The sequence below is a fragment of the Gasterosteus aculeatus genome, chromosome 11, assembly GCF_964276395.1.
Source record: "Gasterosteus aculeatus chromosome 11, fGasAcu3.hap1.1, whole genome shotgun sequence".
NCBI classification, from domain to species: domain Eukaryota; kingdom Metazoa; phylum Chordata; class Actinopteri; order Perciformes; family Gasterosteidae; genus Gasterosteus; species Gasterosteus aculeatus.
The window spans coordinates 11,356,902-11,384,576 of record NC_135699.1 but is presented as its reverse complement, the minus strand read 5'-3'; the positions used below and the strand labels follow the sequence as shown (position 1 = coordinate 11,384,576).

At 40.3% G+C, this 27,675-nt stretch overlaps 2 protein-coding genes across 2 annotated transcripts; both read right to left on the bottom strand.

The window, feature by feature from the left end:
• Positions 1 to 1,246: 1,246 nt before the first annotated feature.
• On the bottom strand, positions 1,247 to 8,910 carry LOC120827639 (cytochrome P450 2K1-like). The gene is made up of 9 exons (XM_078083771.1): positions 8,570 to 8,910; positions 8,065 to 8,227; positions 7,043 to 7,198; positions 6,788 to 6,948; positions 6,470 to 6,649; positions 6,233 to 6,374; positions 3,444 to 3,628; positions 3,199 to 3,340; positions 1,247 to 2,724 (listed from the first exon to the last, which is right to left on the bottom strand). The coding sequence occupies exons 1-9, from the start codon at positions 8,759 to 8,761 to the stop codon at positions 2,522 to 2,524; spliced, it is 1,524 nt and encodes a 507-aa protein (XP_077939897.1). The 5' UTR covers positions 8,762 to 8,910; the 3' UTR covers positions 1,247 to 2,521.
• Positions 8,911 to 20,194: 11,284 nt separating this feature from the next.
• On the bottom strand, positions 20,195 to 23,706 carry LOC120827646 (cytochrome P450 2K1-like). The gene is made up of 9 exons (XM_078083773.1): positions 23,399 to 23,706; positions 22,764 to 22,926; positions 21,931 to 22,086; positions 21,687 to 21,847; positions 21,341 to 21,520; positions 21,067 to 21,208; positions 20,716 to 20,900; positions 20,505 to 20,646; positions 20,195 to 20,427 (listed from the first exon to the last, which is right to left on the bottom strand). The coding sequence occupies exons 1-9, from the start codon at positions 23,588 to 23,590 to the stop codon at positions 20,210 to 20,212; spliced, it is 1,539 nt and encodes a 512-aa protein (XP_077939899.1). The 5' UTR covers positions 23,591 to 23,706; the 3' UTR covers positions 20,195 to 20,209.
• Positions 23,707 to 27,675: the final 3,969 nt, after the last annotated feature.

The window sequence follows — 27,675 nt, the reverse complement described above, 5'->3', positions numbered from 1 at the left end:
TACTCTTCTCAAAAACTACTTAGAGTACAAACTACTTTTATGTTTTATTGCATCGTCAATAGCAGACATTCTATGTATAAAATTTATAGCACATTTCTCAGACAAACAATATACAAAAATTACAGCTGATTTTAGAGTGGCCGACAAGTGCAAACGCGTTGCAAACAGCAAGACAAATCCAACAGTAAAAGGCTGCAGGAGAAGAATGCGACAATCACAAAAACGACACATGCAAGTTCACTCAAAACACAGTGGAAGTTCGCCAGGCCACTAGGAGGTCTCGACCTGTGTGATAATGGATGGACTACGGGAGATCAACCGACGGAGAAGAAAGTTAATGTCCTTTATGTCTTTTAAACACTTGGCCGTAATAGCTGCATACAATTTACACGCAGCTACTATACACAGCGCCTTTAGCATTAGGGAAAGATGTACGCTTGCCTTACACGCCCCTAGGTGAAGAAAAGATCAATTATTTGCGTGCTAAATACAGTAGCTTGCGCGTTGTGATAATTGATAAAATCTCCATGGTTGATCATAAACTCTTGGCTTATATCCATGGCAGGTTACGACAGATTAAACAATCTGTCGATTCCCCGTGTGTGTGATTGCTGTTGGAAATTTTTTCCAGTTGTTTCTGGTCAAAGGGAAACCCCTTTATGTCAACGACCCTGGTATAGATTTGTGGTCCAGCCTATTCAAGGTTGTGGAGTTAAAAACTGTTGTTCGGCAGAAAGATCATGTGTTTGCTCAGTAGTTAAACCGGTTAAGAACACATTCAAAAGGAACCCCGTTGCTGGACAGAGATGTGAAACCGGTGAGTCCGATTCCTTGGCGTGAGGAATTGGATGTGTGGCTTGAGTGCGGGACTGTCTCGCTCAATGCGTGACCCTTAAGAGCCCTGTTTCCTGTTAAAAGACAGACAGTCTGTCTGTCCAATCCTATTGGGTTTTCCTATTTGCCGCTGTGCTTTCCTATTTGCGTTATGCGTTCATCTTTGCCATTGTGTTTTGCACTTCAGGGCCACCGTAAGTATGAGTAAAATTACACAATCAAAGAAAAGTACCTAAAAAATATTTTTTTGTATTTTTAATTCGTTACTTCCACCCCTGCTATTGAGTATGTTTACTGACCGCCGAGGACCCGTGGTGTGTGAGGCCATGTAGTATGTAAAAGTCTGTAGTGTATAAGTCTGTATTGCATGTCTCAGTACTCCATGCAACACAAGAGATAAATTATTGAAGTGTTTCTTCATTGTGCGATTCACTTTATTATTTTAAAGAAAAAGGACTAATGATACAATTATCAATGAACCAGAAACAAGTTTCACAGAGGACGGGGTATGGAGCCAAATCCAGGTCAAAAGTTTTGTTCATTTGAAAAACAAATGTGAACCTGAAAGGTTTGTTGTTGAACATTGAAAAATACAACAATGTATTCAAAATCAAAATATGTGGATGAAAAATATTTTTGTGAAATTAAAAAAACAGTGAATTAAAAAAACAACAACATTGTTGTATTTTTCAATGTTCAACAACAAAACGTAAACTTTCAGGTTCACATTTGATTTTCAAAAGACCAAAACTTTTGACCTGGATTTGGCTCCATAAGGGGGTGTTGAATTTTATTAATATTCATAGTCAATAACACTGCATACAGTTGACAGCAGATTGAATGAATTACAAAAACAATATTGACAGTATATATAACAAGGCTAAATAAAAAAACAAAGATTTTTTTCTTTTCTTTCCCGTTCCCCCATTTCTCTTTGTGCCTATGGGTATGTATGTATGTATGTATGTACCCTGTCTGTGTTGAAAATGCAAAAATAAAGTGATAAAAAAATACAAAAATGAATCTTGATGATTACATGTCTAGTGCAAAGTTTAAAAATGTGTATTTAATCTTATTTGTGTAGTGCTTCTGGGACAGTGTTCTGAATAGCGATTATTGCTCACACTAGAATTGGAGACAGTTGCAGTACAACTACTTAGTTGCTGGTGCCCCGAAACTCAGGGCATTCCCCTCACACCTGAGACCCATCACGGTGTGACGACCGGGAGGCCTTCATAAAGGTGGAAGACACACCGTTGAGGGGGGAGACGAGCTGAGAAGAGCAGACCAAGCCATAAAGATTGTAGGAGGCAGGAGAGACCGGGAGGGCGGTGTTTTTCTCCTTAAAGAAGTGGATTTCCGTTCAGATAAGTTTTATCGGCTAAGATTGACCGAAGCCTGAGTTACCCCCTGTTTTCTGTTGAACCTGAAGGATGGAAATTAAAACCTTTTATTTACATTTTGAACCCGGTGTCCTCGCACTATTTGAACTACCCCGGAGAGAGCGGCGGCGCCTCTCGTGACATCACTAATATATATATATATATGTTTCGCATAGCCTACCAGTATATTTTGGACCAGTCTCTGTGGGTTGAACATGATTATGAAAAGCTTCTGGGTTCGTGGATGACGTCATCATTTGTGCAGCTGTAGTTCAAAGACTTTTCCAATTTACTTATTAAATAATCTACTCATTTTCAATTCCTTCTCGACTGGCGGCACACAGCTCATGAGGTGAAGGGGTGAGGGTGAAGCCCACAACTGGAGTCAGATCCAGATCATCCTCTTTAACTCCAGGTGGAGGAGTGAAACGGAAGCGCTGGAGGAGGGAAGTGAAGAAGAGGAAGAGCTCCATCCTGGCCAGACTTTCTCCAGGACACGCCCTGCGTCCTGTGAGGGAACAGGCTTTAGACAATCTAAAAAGTGTGAATTCATGGTATTGGTCCATGAAGTGGTCCCCCACAGTGGTCCCCCACTGCCTGACTATAACACTCCACCGGTCACTCACCCTCATACTGCACATGCCACTTTAACTGCAATTCATCACTTTGTCACTTGTCACTTTGTCTCTTGTCTGTTACTTGTTTGTTAGTGCACTTTATGCTTAATACTATTCTTTAACTTTTTAATATTTAAAATTTTTTAACTTTATTCCCTTGTTTTATACTAACCCATAGCCTTAGCCTTATTCTACTAACCCATTGCACTAGCATTTCATTCCACTTTATTTTATTACTTGTGCACTGCTGTCTTGTCTGTCTACTGTCGCGCACTAACCGCCAAGACAAATTCCTTGTATGTTTGACATATTTTGGCTAATAAATGTTTCCTGATTGGAAAGAAGGGTTAGCTTGGCTCACTAACCTGTAGAGAAGGGCATGAAGGCGGCTCTCTTGACAAATTTCCCGTCCTTGTCCAAGAAATGAGCAGGATTAAAGGTGCGCGGGGTCTCCCACTCACTCTCATCCCACAAAACCGATGTCATTAGAGGAAACACGGTGGTCCCCTTGAGAAAGACACGTTACTCGTTATGATTATAATGTTTTAAAATGCAGTATAAACTATTATTTTTAGATGCAGAATTCAGCATAAGCTTTAAGACTGTTTACCTTTTTTATAAAATAGCCCTGGAAAGTCACATCTGTGCTGGTCTTGTGAGCAAGAGTGACGGGAAGTACATTAGCAAATCTCTGCGTCTCATGGATGACGGCGTCAGCGAAGGGCAGGTTCATCCGGTCCTTTGCCCTCACCTGACGGTTCCCAACCACCCTGCTCAGCTCCTCCTGGACCTGGTCTGGAAATGACAAAATAAAAAAAAGACAGTGACTAAAAACAAAGCAGCAGTGAAGCATTCTTTTCTCGCTAATTCTGTAGGAAGAACATGATTACAGTACTTTCTGACCAAACTCACGAAGAAGAAATCCTTTGAGTGAACACAGTGAACAACAAATACTTTGCCCATGGTGGATAATTACGGCATCAATGCTATTGTGTATCTCTCAGACGAGCTGGTAGAACATTTCACTTTGGTAGTACTACCAACCTAAAGAAATTAAGACAATTTTTCCAATTTGGCCAAACATTCTTTTCCCATGTGTAATAGCATTTATATGGCGCAGAACAAATTCAATCTGTAATTTAATCTAAAATTGATATTTTCAAGTTACTGTTTGGGAAAAAAGGCAATCTTGAGAAATGAACAACAGTAGAGTCGTACTCTTTTCCTATGTTTGAAAGTAGCAGTACTAGCTAAATCTAGCAGGGCCTCCCTGTGAAGCTAACAGTTTTTGGAGTACTCTGTTGACGATCATTGAGTGCTACTGTAGTGCAGTGCAGTTCTTTGATGGTCACAGACGCCAGATTGTTTAATCGCTGCATTTGATTGGTCTGTTTCAGTGAGCAAATAAACTATTTTCATGAATTGGAAATCAAGGAAAAACCCACGTATTGCAGTTTGGAGAAACGTGATGTTGGATTATATCTCAATAGAAAATCTATAATAAAACAGAACACAACTCCATCTGGTCATCTTTTACTACTCGCCATCCTATTGATATTAAAACTTATTATTATTGTTATTGTATTTGTTCACCTATTTATTTTTTGCCTGAAAACCAATTGAACCCCATGCACACTTATACAATTATTATTTAATTTGCCCTTCTTGTTTTTCATCTCAAAAGGGCTCGGGAACGCACACACCACCCACCATCCCATACCCTGACCATATGTTTGTAGTTCACTGTTTCGTGGTTCCCTTGTTATGTGTATGTATCGTTTCTAAAAATAGAATTATTGAAAATTATAAAGGGGGCAAAACGACACGTTCGTGGCTTTTATCTCCCGCTTTCCTGTCTGAGTCAACCAACTCAAAAGGACGTGAAAAACCCCGGAAAAAATCTCTCTCTCTCTCTCTCTCTCTCTCTGAGCGGAAGGAGTGCTGAGTGTACGGAGCGTGAGGTGAACTGTTTGACAGCGTTTTCTATCTGTATTTTCGGGGGGGTTTCGGTGTGGTTTCTGGTGTGTGTTGTGGGGTGAATGCGTGGTGGTGTTTATGTGTGTCTTTTGTTTCTTTCTGTGTTAGTTTGTGCGTGTTTGTAGCCAGTCGGCATGTCGAACCTCACGGGGCTGACGCGGAAGCACGGCGTGAAGCTCGCGCCGGGCTTTGTGAGTGTGGGATTGGGTGAGGGCCAGCCGTGCGACCAGGTGAATGAGGGGGAGAGTGTGGGATTGGGTGAGAGCCAGCCGGTCGGTCAGGTGGATGAGGGGTCAGAGGGGATGAATGTCAGAGTGGATGGGGGGTTGAATGGTTGAATGAGGTGGAACCTCGGACAGCGAGGAATATATGGAAGAGGGGGGGTGGACTTTAAGGCCCCCTGCCTGAAGAGGAAGACGAGGGCCAACAGGGGAGGCTCTCGGGCAAAAAGGGGGGGGCGCAGAGGAAAGGTGGGAGGTGTGGAGTCAGGGTCCTCTTCAGGGTGGGCCTCTGACAACAGCGTCTCCTCAGGTGGGACGGTCACCAGCAGGCACGGGGTGGGGCAGATGAAATTGTTCCTGCTGGCCACCAAGAACCAGAGAGGAGTGGAGCTGGAGGACTACTTCTCCGACTTGGAGAAGTTTGCTCGCTCCGTTCAACACGGCGGCACGAAAAAGGGTGCTGCAGACTACACCCAGCGGGAGGTCTTCCGACTACGGAAGATCAACCTCAAGATCACCAGGGATGGAGGAAATGTGGCTGAGTGAGGCGTCTGACCGGCGGAGGAGGATCCTGAGCGGGAAGACGGGCCAATGCAAATGAAATGAAACGACTGTAATGACTGTAATTTTTTTTTCATGTAAAATAAAGATTTTCTAAAAATAAAAAAATCTCTCTCTCTCTCTCTCTCTCTCTCTCTCTCTATATATATATATATATATATATATATATATATATATATATATATATATATATAGAGAGAGAGAGAGAGTATATATATAGTATATTAGTGATGTCAATAGATTAAAAATAATGAATGACACATTTTGAAATTCATTCATGGCGATTAATGAATGTTGTTGCTACAATGTTCTTTTTAATGAGACTAAATCTTACAATGAGTAATCACTTTAGAAAATGTGAATTTTAGATATTGTTGTTCAATTGTTAATGTTATTTTAAACCCAAAACTATACACATTTGATAATCTTGGGAGGCAGAATTCCACTGGAAGTAAATCGGAAGTCAACAAAGGTAAATTAAAGACATAAAAGTATTTTGTCGCATTAATCGCATAGATTAACGTGTTTATGCTGACAGCCTTAATATATGCGTTTCAACTTGAACTACAGTGTTGAGTACAACGGTTGGGGACTGCATCTCTATACAACAGGTCTAAGCATATTACTTATTACATATTACCTTGAATTTTGGGATATTTGGCGATGAGCAAGAGAAGCCATCTCAGTGTAGTTCCTGTCGTATCAGTACCAGCCACAAAGAGGTTGGCAGCAGTTGACACCAGGTTGTCCATGTTGTAGTGTGAATCCTTAATCTTTAAATCCTTAACAGGGATAAGATTTAAACTTTGTCATAGAAATGTAATGGGGATATGTTGTAAATATTTTTAAATCAAGATATCGTGCTGGATTGCAATACCTCTAGCTTCTGTTTGTGTGCTAGAAACGAGTCCACAAACCCTCTGCACATGTGAACATTCAAAGTTTCCTGTAGACGTCCGATCAGCTGTTTCATTTGATTTCGGTTTTCAGCAACATTTCTCGTGAGACGCTTCCTGTTGCTCGTCCATTGAAATATCCGTGGGTACATATCGAACAACTGTTGGAATTGAAGAGAATAACATGTTCAGCATGTTATTTGTTATCTGTCAATATGCATTGCATGCTCATAATTTGACAACAATTCTGTAATTCTCATTATAAAAAGAATATAAAAAGAAAAGAATCAAAGTGTTACCTTTACTGAAGGAGAACCGCATAGCCGAATGTTGTCATTTGCTCGGTCTATCATGAGTTTAAACTCTTTATTACTGTATTGAAATCTTCTGCCATAGACAATTAAACAGATGATGTTGGAGACTGCACAGTTTATTGACTGGGCAGTACTGAAGGGTTGACCTATAAACAAAAAATGAATGATGAAACAACAAACAATATGGAATCCTGAAACAAATGAAAACAAAGACAGAATGCAATATAGGAGACTAGTTACCTTCATGTCTTTCAAACACTTCTATCAGATACTGAATCTCCTCAATGATTTTATCCTCTGCTGCTTTTCTTCCCATCCCAAAGTCTCTCAGGTTGCTCAGAGCAAAACGCCTCATTTCTTTCCACGATTCCCCGTTGGCAAATAAGACTCCGTCGCCTGAAGTGAAATCAAGTACACACGGTTTTGTCAAATATTATTTAGACAAAGACTTATTTTTTTGTCTAACATTTTAAGAAACATTTCAGCAAGATGTTAAAGTTGAATGATGACCTGTTTTCCTGGGGGAATTCACTTTGCTCACAAATATCAAAAGAAAATCAATACTCATACGATAAATATGACAGCATATTTAACCAATAAGGTACCAGAAACTGTACTTTGTCCACTCCGCTACCTGTCGGGCCTAACAACACCCTTAAACTGGAACGTTATTGAAGTATTGCCTCGAGGAACATTATTAATAAGAAATAAATAGCTGCCTTTCAGCACTCATTGCTCATGGCGTTCACCTCAAGAGACTGCTTCAGCTAAAAGATGCCCTCAAAACTGTTGGAAAGGATCTTCAGAGGACTTCAGATGCAGTTAAAAGACAAATTCTAACTGTATTATCAAAGCCCGTTAAACAGTTGAATGCTGTGTGGGACAAAGTGATGCCTCTTTCATACTGGACCTCATGTACCTGCACCCTAAAGATCAAAGTGCCCATTCAGGTCTCAACAAACAGAGGGTCTATTGCAATACTGTGAGCGAAAATCTTGGTCTATTAGTGTGTTATCATGCATGGTGGTTCCCGGTTACTTTGTCACCCTGTTCTACAACCTTTTTTCCGGTCTGTTGTTGCTACTGCTTTTGTCCAGACAAAGATGTCCCTTCAACTTATGGAAAAAATAATATGAAATTCTATTATAGCTGTATACTTTGAGCTGTGTGATGTTAACATTGTGATTAAATCAAATGTGTGTGTCGCCTAAATCATCTTATAGTATGAGTGAGTATTCAAAAATCAGCTGCGTTTTACTTACTTTGTGAACCACTTAAGTCATTGCAAATTGGACTGAAATTTCTCTCTCCAAACTCCACAGCATGGTTGACCAGTGCCTGCTTCACGGTCTTGTATCCAGCCAGAACCACCACTTTCTGGGGTCCAAGATGCACTGTGAACACGGATCCATATTTCTTGGAAAGCTATGAAGAACAAGAAACAGTAATCATTACAGCTTTGAAAAAAGCTAGTAGTGAAATCCCAGAATATCACACTGAATGCTAAACATGGACAAAGAAGGCGAAAACACCTCATAGGATCAGTTTCATGAGCACTTATTCCAACTCAGCATTTAAAATGACTGTCGAGGAGAAAGGATATTCCATACAAAAGACTAAACTCCGTAATGAGATCCCATGTCGTGTTAAAGCAATAACGTATATTACAAATTGCAAACAAGAATTCAAATCTCATTTGATTAAAACACACGTGTGCAGCCTGTCATTCAAATCTCGTATCATCTCGCTCACAAACACATTCCTCACATCAACAAGAGAGCGGTCCAGTCTCTTGAGATCCACCTGAAGCAAGTTACCAAGCAGGGGAAGAGGTTGAGGTCCAGGAGGCTCCCTCCTCTGGTCTTTGGAGCGGAAAAAAAAGGACACGAGAATGCACATGAGGACCAGCATCAGAGCTACTGTAACGTAGGACTGGAAAAGATCTTCCAACATCAACATATTGTAACTTTTGGAACGCAACCCTCCCAAGAAACTTTTCAGCTGAACAGCTTTGTGAAAAGTAAGCTGACGGGATAAATATCTTATAGTCGCAGGCAGATCTTTCTCAATATGCGTTCTTGGTGTTCTCGTGAAACGTTATCAGTCGCAGTCTGATAACTGTTCCAATTCTAAAGTCCGCATCTGTCCTAAAACGGTCAGAATACCTGGATGTGACTCAACACAAACAAAGGAAATTAAACACAAGTGTAAGTCGAAGTTTATAAAGATTATAAATATATAATACTTAAGAAGCGGAATGTAATTTTAGGACTTTTTCAGACGAGAAGTTATTTGTTTAAGCAACATTTCTGTGGTCTGTTTGTCAACATTCAGCCTTGGTAACAATTTGCTCCGTGGATGTTGATGTGACGTGTAGTTAACAGTCAGCCTCATCTCAGCCCGCAGAGAGGAGCCTGTTCTCGGCAAGTCTCCTGTGAAATGCTCCGCTGGTATTCACGTCTCCATACCGGTTATACATAAGATATAACTATACTATAACAAGGCTGAGTGTTCATAACTTTTAATGTGTTGTCAGAGACTGATGTTTGCCCACCGGTAACGTTACGTGTGTTTGAGGGCAGAGTTTACATGTTTAAATTTAAACGTTGCTTAACGTTGTGTCTGTATCCAGAGTGTGCAGGCTTGTTATTGTCTATCATTGTGCATTCAAACTAATTACAGGGACATGCGGAGGCCGTCATAGAAACTCTAAACCGCCAGCAGCACGTCATCTTCAAAGAAACTCTGATTAATGTCTGTTCATCTGCTTGCATTTGCTTGAAAATGTTACTATTTCTTTAATAGTTTGAAAATGTAAATCTAACTGTAGCACCTTTGATGCATCAAAGATATGAAATACTACGTTAATCACTAATGATCATGTCATCTATCTTACGGTATGTAGCCTCATTGATCACTATATTGTATACATATAATACCATAAGGTTAATCACTATTAATGTAGAGACACAGAAGAGATTCAAGTACATCACCAATTTAAGTTATAGTGATGTTTGTGCAGTTAACTGTACGAGGACCACGACACTGATTTAAGGCCCCTTGATGTTTGAGTAATAAAAAGACAAACGGTAGGTGTGTGTGTGGAATGTAACCCTGTCCAGTAAAATATTAACTGTTTAATTTGTTACTGTATCCAACCTCCTCTTACTTTATAAAACCTAATGCTGTGTGATGTAGTACAAAAGCCCTGAATTAAATGTTCCCCTCAGTAACGTTTTCTGAAAAATCTGAAAAAAACAAAGGGGGTGGAGGGAAAGACAAAAGAAAGGACCTCTATTAGGAGCTTAAAAAAAATGAAGGCCTCTAAAGAGTGTTACAGCTGAACGATGTAATATGAAAAAAGCCATCCTGCAAGTTAACACTTCCCCTGCTTCTTAATCATTAAGAGAAAGCTCAAAAAGTCAACGTAACTAATGTATCCATCCGAACAGGCGGGTTGATCCACAACGTGTGTGTGTGTGTTTACATCCTGATTGGTGTTGCCGCCGCAGCCGCAAGGCGCTGATTGGAGGCTCACAGACAAGACAGCGCAGATGAAAATGATTCAGATATATGTTCAACAATTTGAAACGTAGTCTTAGGTGTTTTAAAATGACACCAAATTTATTTCGAGGAGCGTAAACGCTATTTAGAGGTGCCTAAATGCTATTTCCAAAATTCCAGAGCTGCGTAAACTGCATTGACGTGCGTTTACCCTCCACTACAGCCCTGCTTATGTGTATCATTATTCTTGCTATGCATTTTACACTGTGTGTAAAACCTAAGGATTCAAATGACATCCTTACTCATTAATCACACAAGTGAAACAAATGTATTTACTGTCCTAATGGAAGAAAAAAAGCACTCGACTGTAATATACTTTATATACAGCTTTGTATGATTCACACTGCTTTGTTTATCTCACCAGACGTGTGTGTGAAGAAAAAGTAGAGACCGACGTTCCAGACAGTTATAGATATGTGGCTTAAGTCTTTAAAGGATTTGACCTAATTCAAACTTTAGTTTCACTTGTTCATGTATTTGCACTTGTTTTACTCATTACAAGTATGAATTAAATAAATAGCAATGGTAGTTACATAGAAATGGAAAGATTTGCTCTGCTGATATCAAAGGATTAAGTTATGTTGAAATCCGATTCATCATGTTTAAAAAATGAAAATTACGTCATTCTGTACATGTACCATGAAAATGAACAACTGTATATGTGGGGCTATGATTAAATAATCCAAAAACCAGTTAGCAAAAACCAGTGCCCGGTCTAATTTATTTAATGAGCCACACTTTACTCCTTTGTTGAAATGTATTAAAATGACTTGATACCACAAGGGGTACGCGGCAAAACCTAAAAACCTTTCTCCCATCATGGTCTTCAAGAGGCCACCTTCACCGAGAAGAAATACAAATATCTACTAGTACTGCAATACGTTTATGGAACTAATCTTTTAACTTGAAAATGGATGGTTATACCTATTGTGGTAGATTACAGGGAGAGGTGAGGGGGTTGGTGTTAGAGGGGAGGTATATTGCGATATTCCGGGCCTAACAAGGAGAGGGTGGAAGCAATTATCTCATCAAGGGGAGCACAAGAAGGGAAACCAAGAAGAAGAGAAGTGATATGACGTCGAGCGTATCCTCCCACACACTCAATTAATGACCAATAAACTGTGTTCCACTGCTCCCTGTGACTGGCTTGAGTCCTTGAAACCGTGACATGGAAGTCCCCACCTATGGGCTTGCCACAGTATACTGCGTGTGCACTTCCCCCTTTGCTGCAGTGTAAACATCCCTGCTTTGGGACTCATAAAGGAACATCTAATCTTACCTTGATCCAAAGTTTATTTGATCGGGAAGCACTGACTGTGATAACAGTCTAACCTTGTCCTCACACAATCAAATTTAATCTATTAGGCAGTGAGAGAAATCCCAAACATCATCTTCATTATCTTCATGTTACAACAATTTTTAACCTGAAAACCCTCCTATGGCTCTCCTCACGCCAAAAATAGATGACAATCTGAAAGTCAACCTGCCAAACAAGTCATTTGCATTGCTTTCCCTTCTCCTGTGGGATCTATTGTTCAACAGCGAGTAAGCCAGCTAAAGAGGCGGGTAGACAATTGTTAACCCAGCCTCTTGTGCCACTGTATTCCAAGTCAATAACAGTTGAACTTAGGAGCTTTAGTCGGACGTGTGCCCTGACAGCAGGACAGATGACAATTTATAGTTATGAGTAACACCATGTCTTGTTGCAAAAATCACATTTATTTCTCCCACAAAAATAAATAGTTTTTACATTTTAACATCCAGATAGCCGACTACTTCTATACTGTATTTAAACAAAATATTCAGTGTAGTAAAACAGAATATTCACAAAAAGTTCAGACAGAAAAACCTCTCAAGTCAATATAAAATGGCCTTCATTTTACAAATAATTACCAACCCCATACATCTTTCTCAAGGCAGTTCAAAATGTATGCAGCTTTGTAGACCTCTGCCGTCCTTCAGACCAGGTCATCAACGACTGCGTCCAGCCGGCCTCGTAACTGCTTTGGATAAAGGACCAGAGAGTAGAAGCCTTCCTTGTTCACATCGTGACACATGAATGTTGCTGTCGCCTTTCTGGTTTTCAAACATCGACTCACGTTCATCGTCTCGATGGTTAACGATATTCATCCGCCACTTCGAAGAACCGATGTACTGCGTGATGGGGCCGTTCGTGATCCGGTGTTCAGAATGTATTAATCCACCACGTGCTTTAGGTTAGTTCGCCATCTGATGTTTCCATTGGTTTGGTGATGCAGCTGAGCGGACAGACAGCTCGCAGTTTGTGACCTGGTACACAAAACTTCAAGACTCAATAAAATTTAAATGGATTATCAAAAAGTCACACAATAAACAGTAAAAAAACAAACCCGTTTTTTAGTAGCAGAATGTATGCATTTGTATTTCTTTGTAGATAATTGTGACAATTTAACATGCAGGAAATTGAATCGCTTTTAAAAGTTTCTGTTTGAGGAACTGCAGTTATTGCAACTTCATTTTGACTCACGGTATTCAATTCATTAAACCTGTTGAAATTTACAATTTGTTGAACGGGTTTAAAAACCTGAGCTGGAGGACTGAAAACGTATAAAATTAGGTTGTAATTGTATAACTCATCATGATACAAAGCAGTCAAAGAAGTTCTGGTGAACCATAGATTTATCCTTAAATACTCTTTAATACATAACATATTTACTTTTTAGCACAGAACCAAATAATAAAGTGATAGTGTCAATCAGTGCTTACTTATGTACTTAGTTTTATTTAGGCGTGTGACTGATGAGCGTTGTATGTATGACATCCAAATGACTAGTACGGTTTAAAAGAAACTTGCATTTCATCCTCAAAAGGAATTCTGTTTGCTAAAGCCTAGTTTATGTTTCTGCCTTTTCAGAGAGACGCAAGGACATACAGAGCCCCTTTCGTGTCCCTTGCGTGCCTTTTTACACCTCCTTGCGTGCGTCAACCCATTTTTCTAGACTTGCGTCAAAATTGACACAAGCCTCCTGCAGCCCGCAAGGCTGCGATTGGTCTGCTAACTGCATCTTTTACGAAATCTCACATTTCCGTAATGCGTAAATATGACCACTTCTACAAGCCGTCATTGGCGGACTATAAGGACGGCCTCTGATTCATGGGGGGAGATCTTTGCAAACGCCGGTTTGCCGGTCGAGGGGAACAAAGTTGTGGAGGAAAATACGGGACAAATGTGTCCGCAATGAAAAGCAGCAGTGGCGATGCACGAGGCAATAAAGTCTATGATAAATAAATAAACAAACCAACCAGTGACTCTCTAGGTCGTCTTCAACAGAAACACGTTACTCCGCCTGTTGTTCTGGCGGTGAATTGCTCTGCAACACTCGCAAGCCTTTTAGAACCATGAATTCAAACGAGTGTGTCGACACAGCGGTGCGTAAAGACGCAGATGCATCCTGGAAAGAGATGCGCCGTTTTGCCCTCACCAACCTCAGAGACTTTGGAATGGGAAAACAACTCTTTGAGCATAACATCTTGGAAGAATGGCAGTACCTGATGGAAGTGTTTGAAAATCACCAAGGTACGAAATATACAAGTATACTGGGAAGGTGCAGGTGAACCTACCTGGACACAGGTAGAAACAATCATTGACACGGCAGAAACGGCAGATCACAGGGGATTGTTAACCCAGGAGCAGAGAGGACCAGAGGCATGAAACTACAAAATAAAACAAGATGTGAACCCAAATCGTAACAAAGCACCTTGAATTGCCTTGTTTAAATTATGCTATTCAAATAAAACTTTCCTTGTTGCTATAACAAACTGGTGCCATTCACCATTCAACACAACCTTTGACGGCTACCATTGCCATAGTGTGCAAAGCCCTTAATGCTGCAGAAATTTCCAAAGCCAATATGAAGTTCACCTGGATTTGTGCAGAGCCCACAATGCTTATGGTTTCATTGGATCTCTCCACCATGCTCATGAATTGGGGATCGTTGTATTCAAACCGGCTGCCGTACACGATAGAGATTATGTTGGATGTGGCATAATTTACCGAGCTTGCTGTATCGAATGGTTTCCCTGTGAAATGACAGAGACAAAAATAATAATAATATGAAGCAAACAGTAAAGGTGTGGTTTATTTCCTGTCTTATTTTGTAGTTTTCTGCCTCTTGTTTCCCTGGGTAACTTCACTTCCTGCTATCCCCTGTGATTGTCTGATTGACACCTGATCCACCTGTGTCCAATTTCCTGCATCTCCCTAGTGTATTTAAGTCGTGTGTGTCGTCATTTTCGAATGTTCCTGTCAGGGGGTGGGTAGGAAGGCAGGACTCAAATGCAGACTTTTTTGAAAACAAAAGACTAATAGTCAAAAGGCAAAAGCAAAGGCCAAGGAGCAAAAACGCACACAGGAACCGGGGGAAAAATACAGGGAGGGACCAAGAAACATCCAGGACAAACGACAAGGAACATCCGGAACAATAGACAATGACGCAACAAGTGACAGGAGACACACACACACTGCTTAAATACACGAGGGAGGTGCAGGTGATTGGACACAGGTGAAAACAATCAGACAATCACAGACGATGACAGGACCAGGCAGGAAGTGAAGTTACCCAGGGAGACAAGAAGCAGAAAACTACAAAATAAGACAGGAAATAAAACCACACCGTGACAGTTCTGGATGTTCCTAGATCCTGTGTGCGTTTTTGCCTTTTTGCTTTTCGACTATTAAAGTCTTTTTGTTTTCTCAAAGTCTGTGTTTGAGTTGTGCCTTCCCCTTATCCCTGACACATCAGTTCTGCAGTCGGACCAAAACTTCAGTTCAGTTGTTATTGACTTGGAATACAGTGGCACAAGAGGCTGGGTTAACAATTGTCTACCTGCGTCTTTAGCTTGCTTACTCGCTGATGAACAATAGATCCTACAGGAGAGGGGAACGCAATGCTAATGACTTGTTTGGCAGGTTGACTTTCAGATTGTCATCTATTTTTGGCATGAGGAGACCCAACGGGAGGGTTTTCAGGTTTAAAATTGTTGTGACATGAAGATAATGAAAGTGATGTTCGGGATTTCTCTCACTGCCCAATAGATTAAATTTGATTGTGTGAGGACAAGGTTTGACTGTTCTCACAGTTAGTGCTTCCCGATCAAATAAACCTTGGATCAAGGTGAGATTAGATGTTCCTTTATGAGTCCCAAAGCAGGGATGTTTACACTGCAGCAAAGGGGGTAAAGTGCACACGCAGTATACGTATAACCATCCACTTTCAAGATGAAAGATTAATTTCACACACGTATTGCAGTACTAGTAGATTTTTGTATTTCTTCTCGGTGAAGGTGGCCTCTTGGAGACCGTGATGGGAGAAAGGTTTTAGGTTTTGCCACGTCCCCTTGTGGTATCAAGTCATTTCAATAGATTCAACAAAGAAGTACAGTGTCACTTATCAAATAAATTAAACCAGGCACTGGTTTCTGCTACCATTTGCATAGAGCATTATTTTATTATATAATAGCAGCACATATACAGTTGTTCTTTTCCATGGTACATGTACAGAACACAAAGTCATTTCCATTTTTTCAATCTGATGAATCTGATTTCAAAGCTGTGTGAATCATACAAAGCCGTAAATAAACAAACGCCTGCACCAGCTGAGTGACGGTGCCGAGGAAGGCCTGATTAAAGTTCGCAGACTGCTCCATATGTTGGCGAGTTATAGCAGCCTCATGCTGCCTTGCCTCACGGGCATCCTCCATCATAAGTTCGAAGTGCCGGTCACGGCGGTCCTCCATCTTTTCCAGCCACTCCTGCTGCTTCTCATCAGCTTCCTGCATCTCAGCCAGGGCCGCAACAACATCCTGTTGCCCCCTTTTCCTCTTGCCTGGTATGCAAAAGAGACAGTAATGTTGGTTTGTTTAGCGAAGCCTTTTGATCCTTGTGATTTCTACAAGAAGGTTAACAAAAAATGTACTGTTGATTTAAATGCTAAATTTAATATTACATTGTAGTTTTAAACGGATAGGCTTGGACTTGCTGCTTGTAACCCAAGGACAATAGTGGCACTAGAATAAAAATATTCATGATTCTGAAGCTGAAAATACTGAATTAATTTAGACGAATATGCTTAACATTCTGCAATTTGCAATTATCAGGACCCGCAAATATTCCCCCATTGCATTAGGGTTAGGGAGAATATATAATAATATAATAAATATTTATTAAATTTCTTTTCACTCTGGTGTTCATGTCTTACCAATTGTAATACGCCGATGTTCACTCGCAGTTGATGGAGCAGATTCTGGTGGTGGTCGTGTCGGTGTTGAAGTCCTGGCAGGCGAACTAGCGCTTTCAAGGGTGGAAATTTCACCAAGTACCTCGGGTTCCATTTCCTCCCGACAGCTAGGATGCTCAACTGAAAAGTTACACAAGTCACGTTAATTACACAAACGGCGACAATGCGGTTGAGATAAATACAGAACATACAATGTAGGCTAGCCAATGTCTAGCCAAACTAGTCAAGTGCATAGCCAAACAAAGCATTTTTACATAAGTATTTTTTTCAAGTATCTATAATTTTATAAGAGCTTTTATTGCACTACATTCCAAAGCATAATATTGTACTTTTTACCCCACAACATTACTGTACTGTTTAAGCCTATTGAATGTGGACATTTTCACATCTTTCTCTGATATTTCATAATTATTTTCAGACTCTTACCTTAAGCTCTATGATTAGACACATCTCTCTTTAATATATTTTTAGTAGAATATCTTTAGCAGTGAAATAATTGTATTTTATCAGGGTATCTGTACAAGTAACATTACTGGACATGCACTCCGTCCACAACGTGCTAATAAACTAGCGTTTTGCTAGCTTGCAAATTATTGGTTGATAGCACACTGGCTGGCTGACAGACAAACAACAAACTTGCACAAAAATTGTGCATTGAAAGTACGCTTTCTCGTGATCTTACTATATTTCACAATTAAAAACTTACCGGGAGGCTCCACCGTCGACTCCAGCAACGAGGTGGCCGTATTGATGCCTCCTTCTCTTCTCAAACTTGCCGGTCTGTGTCCGTAGATTGCGTCCATCATATCCAGCCACTTCCAATTTTTTCGGTGAACACCACTCCGGCTGTTGTGGTCTTTCACCTTACGGTAGTCGCTCCGCAGTTTCTTGCATTTAATGCGGCACTACTCGGATGTCCGCTGGTAACCCTCGACAGCCATCCTCTCAGAAACATGCTGAAAAACCTTTTTGTTTCTCATCGAGTTCCATTTGCACCCTTTCTTCACCGATGATACCTGAGAAGGTCTGCACCTCCTGGGTTAACCACAGTAAAGTAATAATGCTGCGCGGAAACATTGTTGCGACGGTGTTGTAGTTTAAAAATGGCGACTCGTGTTTTGTCTTTTCCCTTGCGGCACGCGCAAATGACGACACTCTTTCAACCAATCAACGTTCCACCCTTTAGTACCAAACAACTGTGTCAGGTACTCCAACGGAAGGGCACCTATGGAAGTAAATTTGTGTCATCGGATTTTGAAAGAAAAAGGTGATTGAATTTTTTGCAGTTATACTGCTATAAATTTAACCTGCCAAAGACGATGATGGTGCACTTCTACACGGCCATCGTGGAGTCCATCCTCTGCTCCTCCATCACCGTCTAGTACGCTGCAGCCACAGCCAAGGACAAGGGCAGGCTGCAGCGTGTAATCCGCTCTGAAGAGAGGGTGATCGGCTGCAATCTACCGTCCCCGCAGGACTTGTTCGCTTCTAGGACCCTGAAGCGAGCCAAAAAGATCGTAGCTGGCCCCTTCCACCCCGGACAAAAACTGTTTGTGCCCTCCCATCTGGCAGGAGGCTGAGGTGCATTAGGACTAAGACCTCCCGCCACACGAACAGTTTCTTCCTGTCGGCAGTCGGGCTCATCAACAGAGCCACTGACTGACTATAACATTCCACCGGTCACTTTCTTTCATTCTGCACACGTCACTTTCACTTGTCCCTTTTGTCACTTTCTGTTTGCTGGGGCACTTTATTTTTTTAATTTTTAATAATTTTAACTTTATTCTTTTATTTTAAACTAACCCATAGCCTTATTCTACTAACCCATAGCATTAGCATTTTATTTTATTTTATTACTCGTACACTGCTGACTTGTCGTCTTGTCATACTGTCTACTGTCACGCACCAACTGCCAAGTCAAATTCCTTGTATGTCTGACATATTTTGGCAATAAATGTTTCCTGATTCCTGATTAATAATGAACCAGAAACAAGCACAGAAGGGGGTGTTGAATTTTATTATATATAATAGTCAATAACACTCAATACAGTTGACAGCAAATTGAATTAATTACAAAAACAATAGACACATATAAGACTAGAAAAACAAAACAGAATTGCTCCAAAACAATATCAAGTGATTACAGATGGTTACATGTCAAGTGCAAAGGTAAAAATTGCTTGTTTCTTGGTCACTCTGCGTACTGCTTCGGGATAGTTTTCTGAATAGTGAATATCACTCACGATTGAATTGGAGACAGTTGCAGTACAACTACTTAGTTGTTTTCCATTATCAGGACTGAATGGAGCCCCAGCAGCCAATCAGAATCCGTGTTCTTGCAGACCATGGCCATATAGTAGTTAATACATTAATAAAGATAACACACACATTATATATATATATATATATACATATATATATATCTATATATGAATCAATAACAATCTCTACCCTGTGGTGACTTGTTTTAAACACATGTTTCGCCAAATGAATCAAAGTAGAATACAGATTTTCTAACAGCTTGATTTGTGCAGCTGTAGTTAAATAATTTTTATCCCATTTACTTATTAAATAATCTACTCATTTTGAATTTCTTCACGACCAGGGCTGTAGCGGAGGGCAAACGCACGTAAACGCCATTTACGCACCTCTAGAATTTTGGAAATAGCGTTTACGCACCTCAAAGTTCCCTGCGCCTTGTATTCTTCCGTTGGAATAATCCGAAATAAACTTGGTGTAATTTTAAAACAGCGAAGACTACGTTTCCTATTGTTGAACATATAAACGCCCTAGTCTGAATCATGTTCATCTGCGCTGTATTACGGTCTGTGACCATCCAATCAGTGACTTGCGGCTGCATCAGCGACACCAATCAGGATCCAGGAGGTGTGTAAAGACATACACGTTCACTGGATTTTTACCTCACGGACCGGTTTCCTGTCAGACAATATTTCGCGGACCGGTCGAGAAGGTCCGACGGGGGGGTGTAGTAGTAGTCGCGCGCTCTGTGTTCGCTGGTCGTGCACGGTAAAAGGACAAGAAAAACGCCTGGTGATGCGTAGATTAGAAAACAAGTCAGTTCTCAAAAAAAAAACCATGCTGTATAGGCTATTTATGATGACATAGTACATGAGTGTTAAAGTCAACATATTTTTTCAGGCAGTGATAGGACAGGCAATGATGCAGAGAGCACAGGGAGAGGAGAAACAGTAGGTCGAATAGAGAGAGGAAAGCACAGAGGAGCCATGAACCCCAGAACGCGTGTTCTGGGGTTCAAGGAGGCCCTCTGGGCACTACTCTAAAAAGGAGACTCCGTATGTAGATAGTTCTTAATCTGCAATTGTGTTGTTGTGTTGTGTGTGTGTTGACATACTTTGACATACTTTACTGTTTTCTTAAATTTAATGAACTACAAACTACTAACACATGTATTCATTGTCATTGATTGTATATGACTTTTACTGATAACATAATGCAATATAGCCAGGACAGCCTTTCAGAGTCGCAACGCTTTGTGTTGCGTTGCTTCGCATCGCGTCAAGGTCTGTATGATCACAAAATTCAGAGTTTACCCACCTCTAATTTTACCAGTACAGCACTGTTCACGACTGACAGCACACAGCTCATGAGGTGAAGGGGTGCGGGTGAAGCCCACAACTGGAGTCAGATCCAGATCATCCTCTTTAACTCCAGGTGGAGGAGTGAAACGGAAGCGCTGGAGGAGGGAAGTGAAGAAGAGGAAGAGCTCCATCCTGGCCAGACTTTCTCCAGGACACGCCCTGTGTCCTGTGAGGGAACAGGCTTTAGACAATCTCAAAAGCGTAAATTGGTATTGGTAAAAATCCTTAGCTGAGCTTCCTGACCTGCAGAAAAGGGCATGAAGGCGTCTCTCCTGATGAATTTACCCCCCGTATCCAGGAAGTGGGAAGGGTTAAAAGAATTTGGGCTCTCCCATTCACTCTCATCATGATGGACAGAAGTAAGAAGAGGAAACACAGTGGTCCCCTGTAAACAGAAGAAATCAGCAACATGCAACATTTGGGACCAAGTTGTGGATTTTATTTGGCGACTCACCTCTTTGATGAAGAAGCCCTGGAAGGTGACGTCTCGGCTGGTTTTGTGAGGAATGGCAAGGGGGACAACGTTGGCCAGTCTCTGTGTCTCATGGATGACAGCATCAGTGTACGGCAGGTTCCTCCTGTCCTCTACTCGGACCTGACGGCTTCCCACCACCCTGCTCAGCTCCTCCTGGACCTGGTCTGGATTTAAATAATATTCATGTTCTTTAAAGTCTGCCTTAAGGTACAACTTCAACTAAACATTGGAACGTGTAAGAAAAAAAAAAACTTTAAAAAAACTCATACTTATCTACTAGTAGTACTACAAATCTTACTGACATGCAGAGGGTCTAAACATATCACTTACCTTGAATTTGAGGATATTTGGCCATGAGCAACAGTACCCATCTCAGCGTATTTGATGTCGTATCAGTACCAGCCCCAAAGAGGTTGCTAGCAGTTGACACCAGATTCTCTATGTTGTAGTTTGAATCCGGAATCTTTAAATCCTTATTCATAGACAAGAGATTTAGATTTACAATGTAGAAATATAATGGGGGTATGTGGTACATTTGTCAAGAGAAAAATGTTTTTTCAAAATATGAACCATGTATCAAAAATAGCACCCTTGTTTGTATTACCTCCAGCTTCTGTTTGTGTGCTAGAAACGAGTCCACAAATCCTCTGCACATCTGAACATTTAAAGTTTCTTGTAAATTTCCGATCAGCTGTTTTATTTGTTTTCGGTTTTCAGCAACATTCCTCTTGAGACGCATCCTGTTGCTCACCCATTGAAATATCAGTGGGTACATTTTGAACAACTGTTGGAATTTTACAGAGATTAAACACGTTCAGCATGTTATTTGTTTTATCTATATGTCATGAATGCACAGTACAAAAAAAAGGTCATATGCCTATTACCCCAAGAGTCTGTAATTCTCACTATAACCCACTTAAGGTACATCTTAATGAAAGACAAAGTGATACCTGTACTGAAGGAGAACCTGCAAGTCTGAAGTTTTCATTTGCTCGGTCTACCATGAGTTTAAACTCTTTATCACTGTATTCAAATCTGCTGCCATAGACAATTGAACAGATAATGTTGGAGACTGCATAGTTCATTGACTGGGCAGTACTGAAGGGTTGACCTATCAACAAAAAATGAATGATGAAAAAAAACACCAATAGGAAATACTTAATAATGCAATATGCAATATAGGAGACTAGTTACCTTCATGTCTTTCAAACACTTCTATCAAATACTGAATCTCCTCAATGATTTTATCCTCTGCTGCTTTTTTGCCCATCCCAAAGTCTCTCAGGTTGCTCAGAGCAAAACGCCTCATTTCTTTCCACGAGTCCCCATTGGAAAATGAGATTCCGTTCGCTGAAGTGAAATCAAGTACACATGTTTTTGTCAAATGTTATTTAGACAAAAACAAAAAATGTTGTCTAATATTTTCAGGATAGTTTCAGCAAGAAGTTGAATGATGAACTTTTATTTTTCTTCAGGGGGATTCACTTTGAACACAAATATCAAATGAATGTCAACAATCATTTATGACACCATATAATGAAGTAAATGCATCATAAAAATAAAAAAACACAAAATGTTTTGTTTTGGAAATCTATAAAGTACTTCAGATGCAGTTAAAAACAAATTTACACTATTTTATCAATGCCTGTGAAGCATTTGAATGCTGTGTGGGACCAAGTGATGCCGCTTTCATCCTGGACCTCATGTACCTGCACCCTAAAGATCAAAGTGCACATTCAGGTCTCAGAGCGTACAAAAGGTCTCTTGCAAAAGATCTTGGTCGATCTACTATCTGCTATCGCGCACATTGGTTCCCCTGTTGCTTTGCCACTCTGTTCCACAACCTTTCTTCCGCTCTGTTGATGCTACTGCTTTTGTCTGAAAAACGATGTCCCTACAACTAATGGAAAAAATGAAATCAAATTCTATTATACTGTAGCTGTATACTTTGAGCTCAAATGTGGGTGTCACCTAAATCACCTTATAGTATGAGTGAGTATTACTAAAATCATCTGCGTTATACTTACTTAGTGAACCATTTAAGTCATGGCCAGTTGGACTGACATATCTCTCTCCAAACTCCACAGCATGGTTGACCAGTGCCTGCTTCACGGTCTTGTATCCAGCCAGAACCACCACTTTCTGGGGTCCAAGATACACTGAGAACACCGATCCATATTTCTTGGAAAGCTATGACACACAAGAAGCAGTAATCATTACAACTTTGAAAAAAGATAGTAGTTAAATACCAGAATATCACACTGAATGCTAAACATGGACAAAGAATAAAGAAGAATATTAATTGCAAACAGGGATACAAATCTCATTTGATTGAAACACACGTGTGCCACCTGTCATTTAAATCTCGTATCATCTTGCTCACTAAATTTAAATCCAAGAACATCACTCAGAATTCCAAACATGGACAAAAAAGATAGAAACACTTCATAAGATCAGTTTCATGAGCACTTATTCCAAATCTGCATTTAAAATGACTGTTGAGAAGATATTAAATGTCATACACTAATATATTGTGTTAAAGCAATAACATGTATTGCAAATTGCAAACAGTCAAAAATTACAAATACCAATTGATTGAAACACACGTGTGCAGCCTGTTATTCAAATCTTGTATCATCTCGCTCACAAACACATTACTCACATCAACAAGAGAGCGGTCCAGTCTCTTGAGATCCATCTGAAGCAAGTTACCAAGCAGGGGAAGAGGTTGAGGTCCAGGAGGCTCCCTCCTCTGGTCTTTGGAGCGGAAAAAAAAGGAGACAAGAATGCACATGAGGACCAGCATCAGAGCTACTGTAACGTAGGACTGGAAAAGATCTTCCAACATCATCATATTGTAACTTTTGGAACGCAGTCCTCCCAAGAAACCTTTCAGCTGAACAGCTTTGTGAAAAGTAAGCTGACGGGATAAATATCTTATAGTCGCAGGCAGATCTTTCTCAATATGCGTTCTTGGTGTTCTCACGAAACGTTATCAGTCGCAGTCTGATTACTGTTCCAATTCTAAAGTTCGCATCTGTCCTAAAACGGTCAGAATACCTGGATGTGACTCAACACAAACAGAGGAAATTAAACACAAGTGTAAGTCGAAGTTTAGAAAGATTATAAATATATAATATTTAAGTCGCGGAATGTAATTTTAGGACTTTTTCAAACGAGAAGTTATTTGTTTAGGCAACATATCTGTGGTCTGTTTGTCAACATTCAGCCTTGGTAACAATTTGCTCCGTGGATGTTGATGTGACGTGTAGTTAACAGTCAGCCTCATCTCAGCCCGCAGAGAGGAGCCTGTTCTCGGCAAGTCTCCTGTGAAATGCTCCGCTGGTATTCACGTCTCCGTACCGGTTATACATAAGATATAACTATACTATAACAAGGCTGAGTGTTCATAACTTTTAATGTGTTGTCAGAGACTGATGTTTGCTCACCGGTAACGTTACGTGTGTTTGAGGGCAAAGTTTACATGTTTAAATTTAAACGTTGCTTAACGTTGTGTCTGTATCCAGAGTGTGCGGGCTTGTTAATGTCTATCATTGTGCATTCAAACTAATTAAAGGGAAAAAACAAAGAACAAAACAAAACAGTCCCTTTTGCCTACTTGACCAGGAACCCCCCCCCCACCCACTAACCTAGCACTTTCAGCACTAGCAAGGCTCACTAACCAAAATACAGAGGGGTGGTCCGCCCAGGTCTTGCCTAGTGTTTCTAGACAGGAGGCTAACTATGGGTGATGTAGGCACATGGGAACCTTGCACATTCCCACTTCCCCTTTTCCCTGGGAACAAAAAAAAGATGGGTAAACATAAAACTAAAAATACTCTTCTCACAGCAACACAGAACAAAAATCACAGCATCACCTCTGGTTATGTCCACACAGGACACCAGAGAGAGTGAACCACAACAAATGTAATCCTTATATATCCTTCCGAGGGTGAGTGGGTGAGACACAGAAACTGGGGAACGTAACATTGTCTATCATTGTGCATTCAAACTAATTAAAGGGACATGCGGAGACCTTCATAGAAACTCTAAACCGCCAGCAGCACGTCAGCTTCAAAGAAACTCTGATGCTCTGAATTGTAATAATAATGAATAAATATTTTCCACATATGAAGCATATTTCTCTGTAAGATATTTAATGTCTGTTCAGCTGCTTGCATATGCTTGAAAATGTTACTATTTATTTAATAGTTTGAAAATGTAAATCTAACTGTAGCACCTTTGATGCATCAAAGATATGAAATACTACGTTAATCACTAATGATCATGTAATCTATCTTACGGTATGTAGCCTCATTGATCACTATATTGTATACATATAATACCATGAGGTTAATCACTATTAATGTAGAGACACAGAATAGATTCAAGTACATCACCAATTTAATTTATAGTGATGTTTGTGCAGTTTGTGCAACTGTACGAGGACCACAACACTGATTTAAGGCCCCTTGATGTTTGAGTAATAAAAAGACAAACGGTAGGTGTGTGTGTGGAATGTAACCCTGTCCGGTAAAATATTAACTGTTTAATTATTGTTACTGTATCCAACCTCCTCTTACTTTATAAAACCTTTATAAAGCTAATGCAGTGTGATGTAGTACAAAAGCCCTGAATTAAATGTTCCCCTCAGTAACGTTTTGTGTTTCTTCAGTCCAATATGAATATAAATTAGATATACACTTGTCAGTTTTAATTCAGTAAAGTTCAGCAGCACAACAAACTACAGCTGCTCCTCTTCATCGGCTTTAAAAAGATGTTTGACTGTATAACAACTCTGATCTGAAAAAAACAAAGGGGGTGGAGGGAAAGACAAAAGAAAGGACCTCTATTAGGAGCTTAAAAAAATGAAGGCCTCTCAAGAGTGTTACAGCTGAACGATGTAATATGAAAAAAAGCCATCCTGCAAGTTAACACTTCCCCTGCTTCTTAATCATTAAGAGAAAGCTCAAAAAGTCAACGTAACTAATGAATCCATCCGAACAGGTGGGCTGATACACAACGTGTATGTGTTTACATCCTGATTGGTGTTGCCGCCGCAGCCGCAAGGCGCTGATTGGAGACTCACAGACCAGACAGCGCAGATGAAAATTATTCAGACTACAGCATTTATATGTTCAACAATATGAAACGTAGTCTTAGGTGTTTTAAAATGACACCAAATTTATTTCGGAATGTTCCAACGGAAAAATGCAAGGCGCAGGGAACTTCGAGGAGCGTAAACGCTATTTAGAGGTGCCTAAATGCTATTTCCAAAATTCCAGAGATGCGTAAACTGCATTTACGTGCGTTTAACTTCCACTACAGCCCTGCTTATGTGTATCATTATTCTTGCTATGCATTTTACACTGTGTAAAACCTGAGGATTCAAATGACATCCTTACTCATTAATAACACAAGTGAAACAAATGTATTTACTGTCCTAATGGAAGAAAAAAGCACTCGACTGTAATATACTTCATTTACAGCTTTGTCTTATTCACACTGCTTTGTTTATCTCACCAGACGTGTGTGTGTGAAGAAAAAGTAGAGACCGACGTTCCAGACAGTTATAGATATGTGGCTTAAGTCTTTAAAGGACTTGACCTAATTCAAACTTTAGTTTCACTTGTTCATGTATTTGCACTTGTTTTACTCATTCCAAGTATTAATTAAATAAATAGCAATGTTAGTTACATATAAATGGAAAGATTTGCTCTGCTGATATCAAAGGATTAAGTTGTGTTGAAATCCGATTCATCATATTTAAAAAAGTAAAATTACGTCATTCTGTACATGTACCATGAAAATGAACAACTGTATATGTGGGGCTATTATTTTCAAATTAAATAATACAAAAACCAGTCCCTGGTCTAATTTATTTGATGAGCGACACTTTACTCCTTTGTTGAAATTTATTAAAATGACTTGATACCACAAGGGGTACGCGGCAAAACCTAAAAACCTTTCTCCCATCATGGTCTTCAAGAGGCCACCTTCACTGAGAAGAAATACAAATATCTACTAGTACAGCTGTATGTTTATGGAACTAATCTTTTATCTTGAAAGTGGATGGTGTGGCAAACCAGGGGGAGGAACAAAGCACTTGGGGCGGAGCCCCAAGCTCCGGTTGGGGGAGGTGATAAGGGGGATTTATTATCCTGTGCAGGTGCTCCAGCCACTGGGAACGTGGCACTGGTCACACCTGCGGCCTATCTGGTAATCAGAGCAGACCCTAGATAAGGAGAGGAGAAGAGACCGGACGGGGGGAGACGTCGGAGAGGAGGTAACCCCAGGACTCACCGCTCTACTCTACTCTGCTCCTAACAGGACAAGGAAGCGGGCGCCACGTAGGAGGAGACGCCACATATTTCAGTTTGGAAGCCGGTTGGAAGAGCCGTAGTTATTGACCTTTGTCATTAAAAGGACCCTTTTTGTTTGCATTTGCTGTCTGAGTTTCTTATTTTACGCCCGAATCTGGCCTCACTCCCCCTGGGTTACCACAATGGTTATACGTATACTGCGTGTGCACTTCATCCTGTTTGCTGCAGTGTAAACATCCCTGCTTTGGGACTCATAAAGAAACATTTAATCTCACCTTGATCCAAGGTTTATTTGATCGGGAAGCACTAGCTGTGAGAACAGTCAAACTTTGTCCTCACACAATCAAATTTAATCTATTAGGCAGTGAGAGAAATCCCGAACATCATCTTCATTATCTTCATGTCACAACAATTTTAAACCTGAAAACCCTCCCGTTGGGTCTCCTCATGCCAAAAACAGATGACAATCTGAAGGTCAACCTGCCAAACAAGTCATTAGCATTGCGTTCCCCTCTCCTGTGGAAGACAAATCCCTCAATATAGCAATTACTTGATGTAAAGTGATTCACATAGTGAGTATAATGCAGATTTGCGTGATAATCCCTCACAGTGTAGG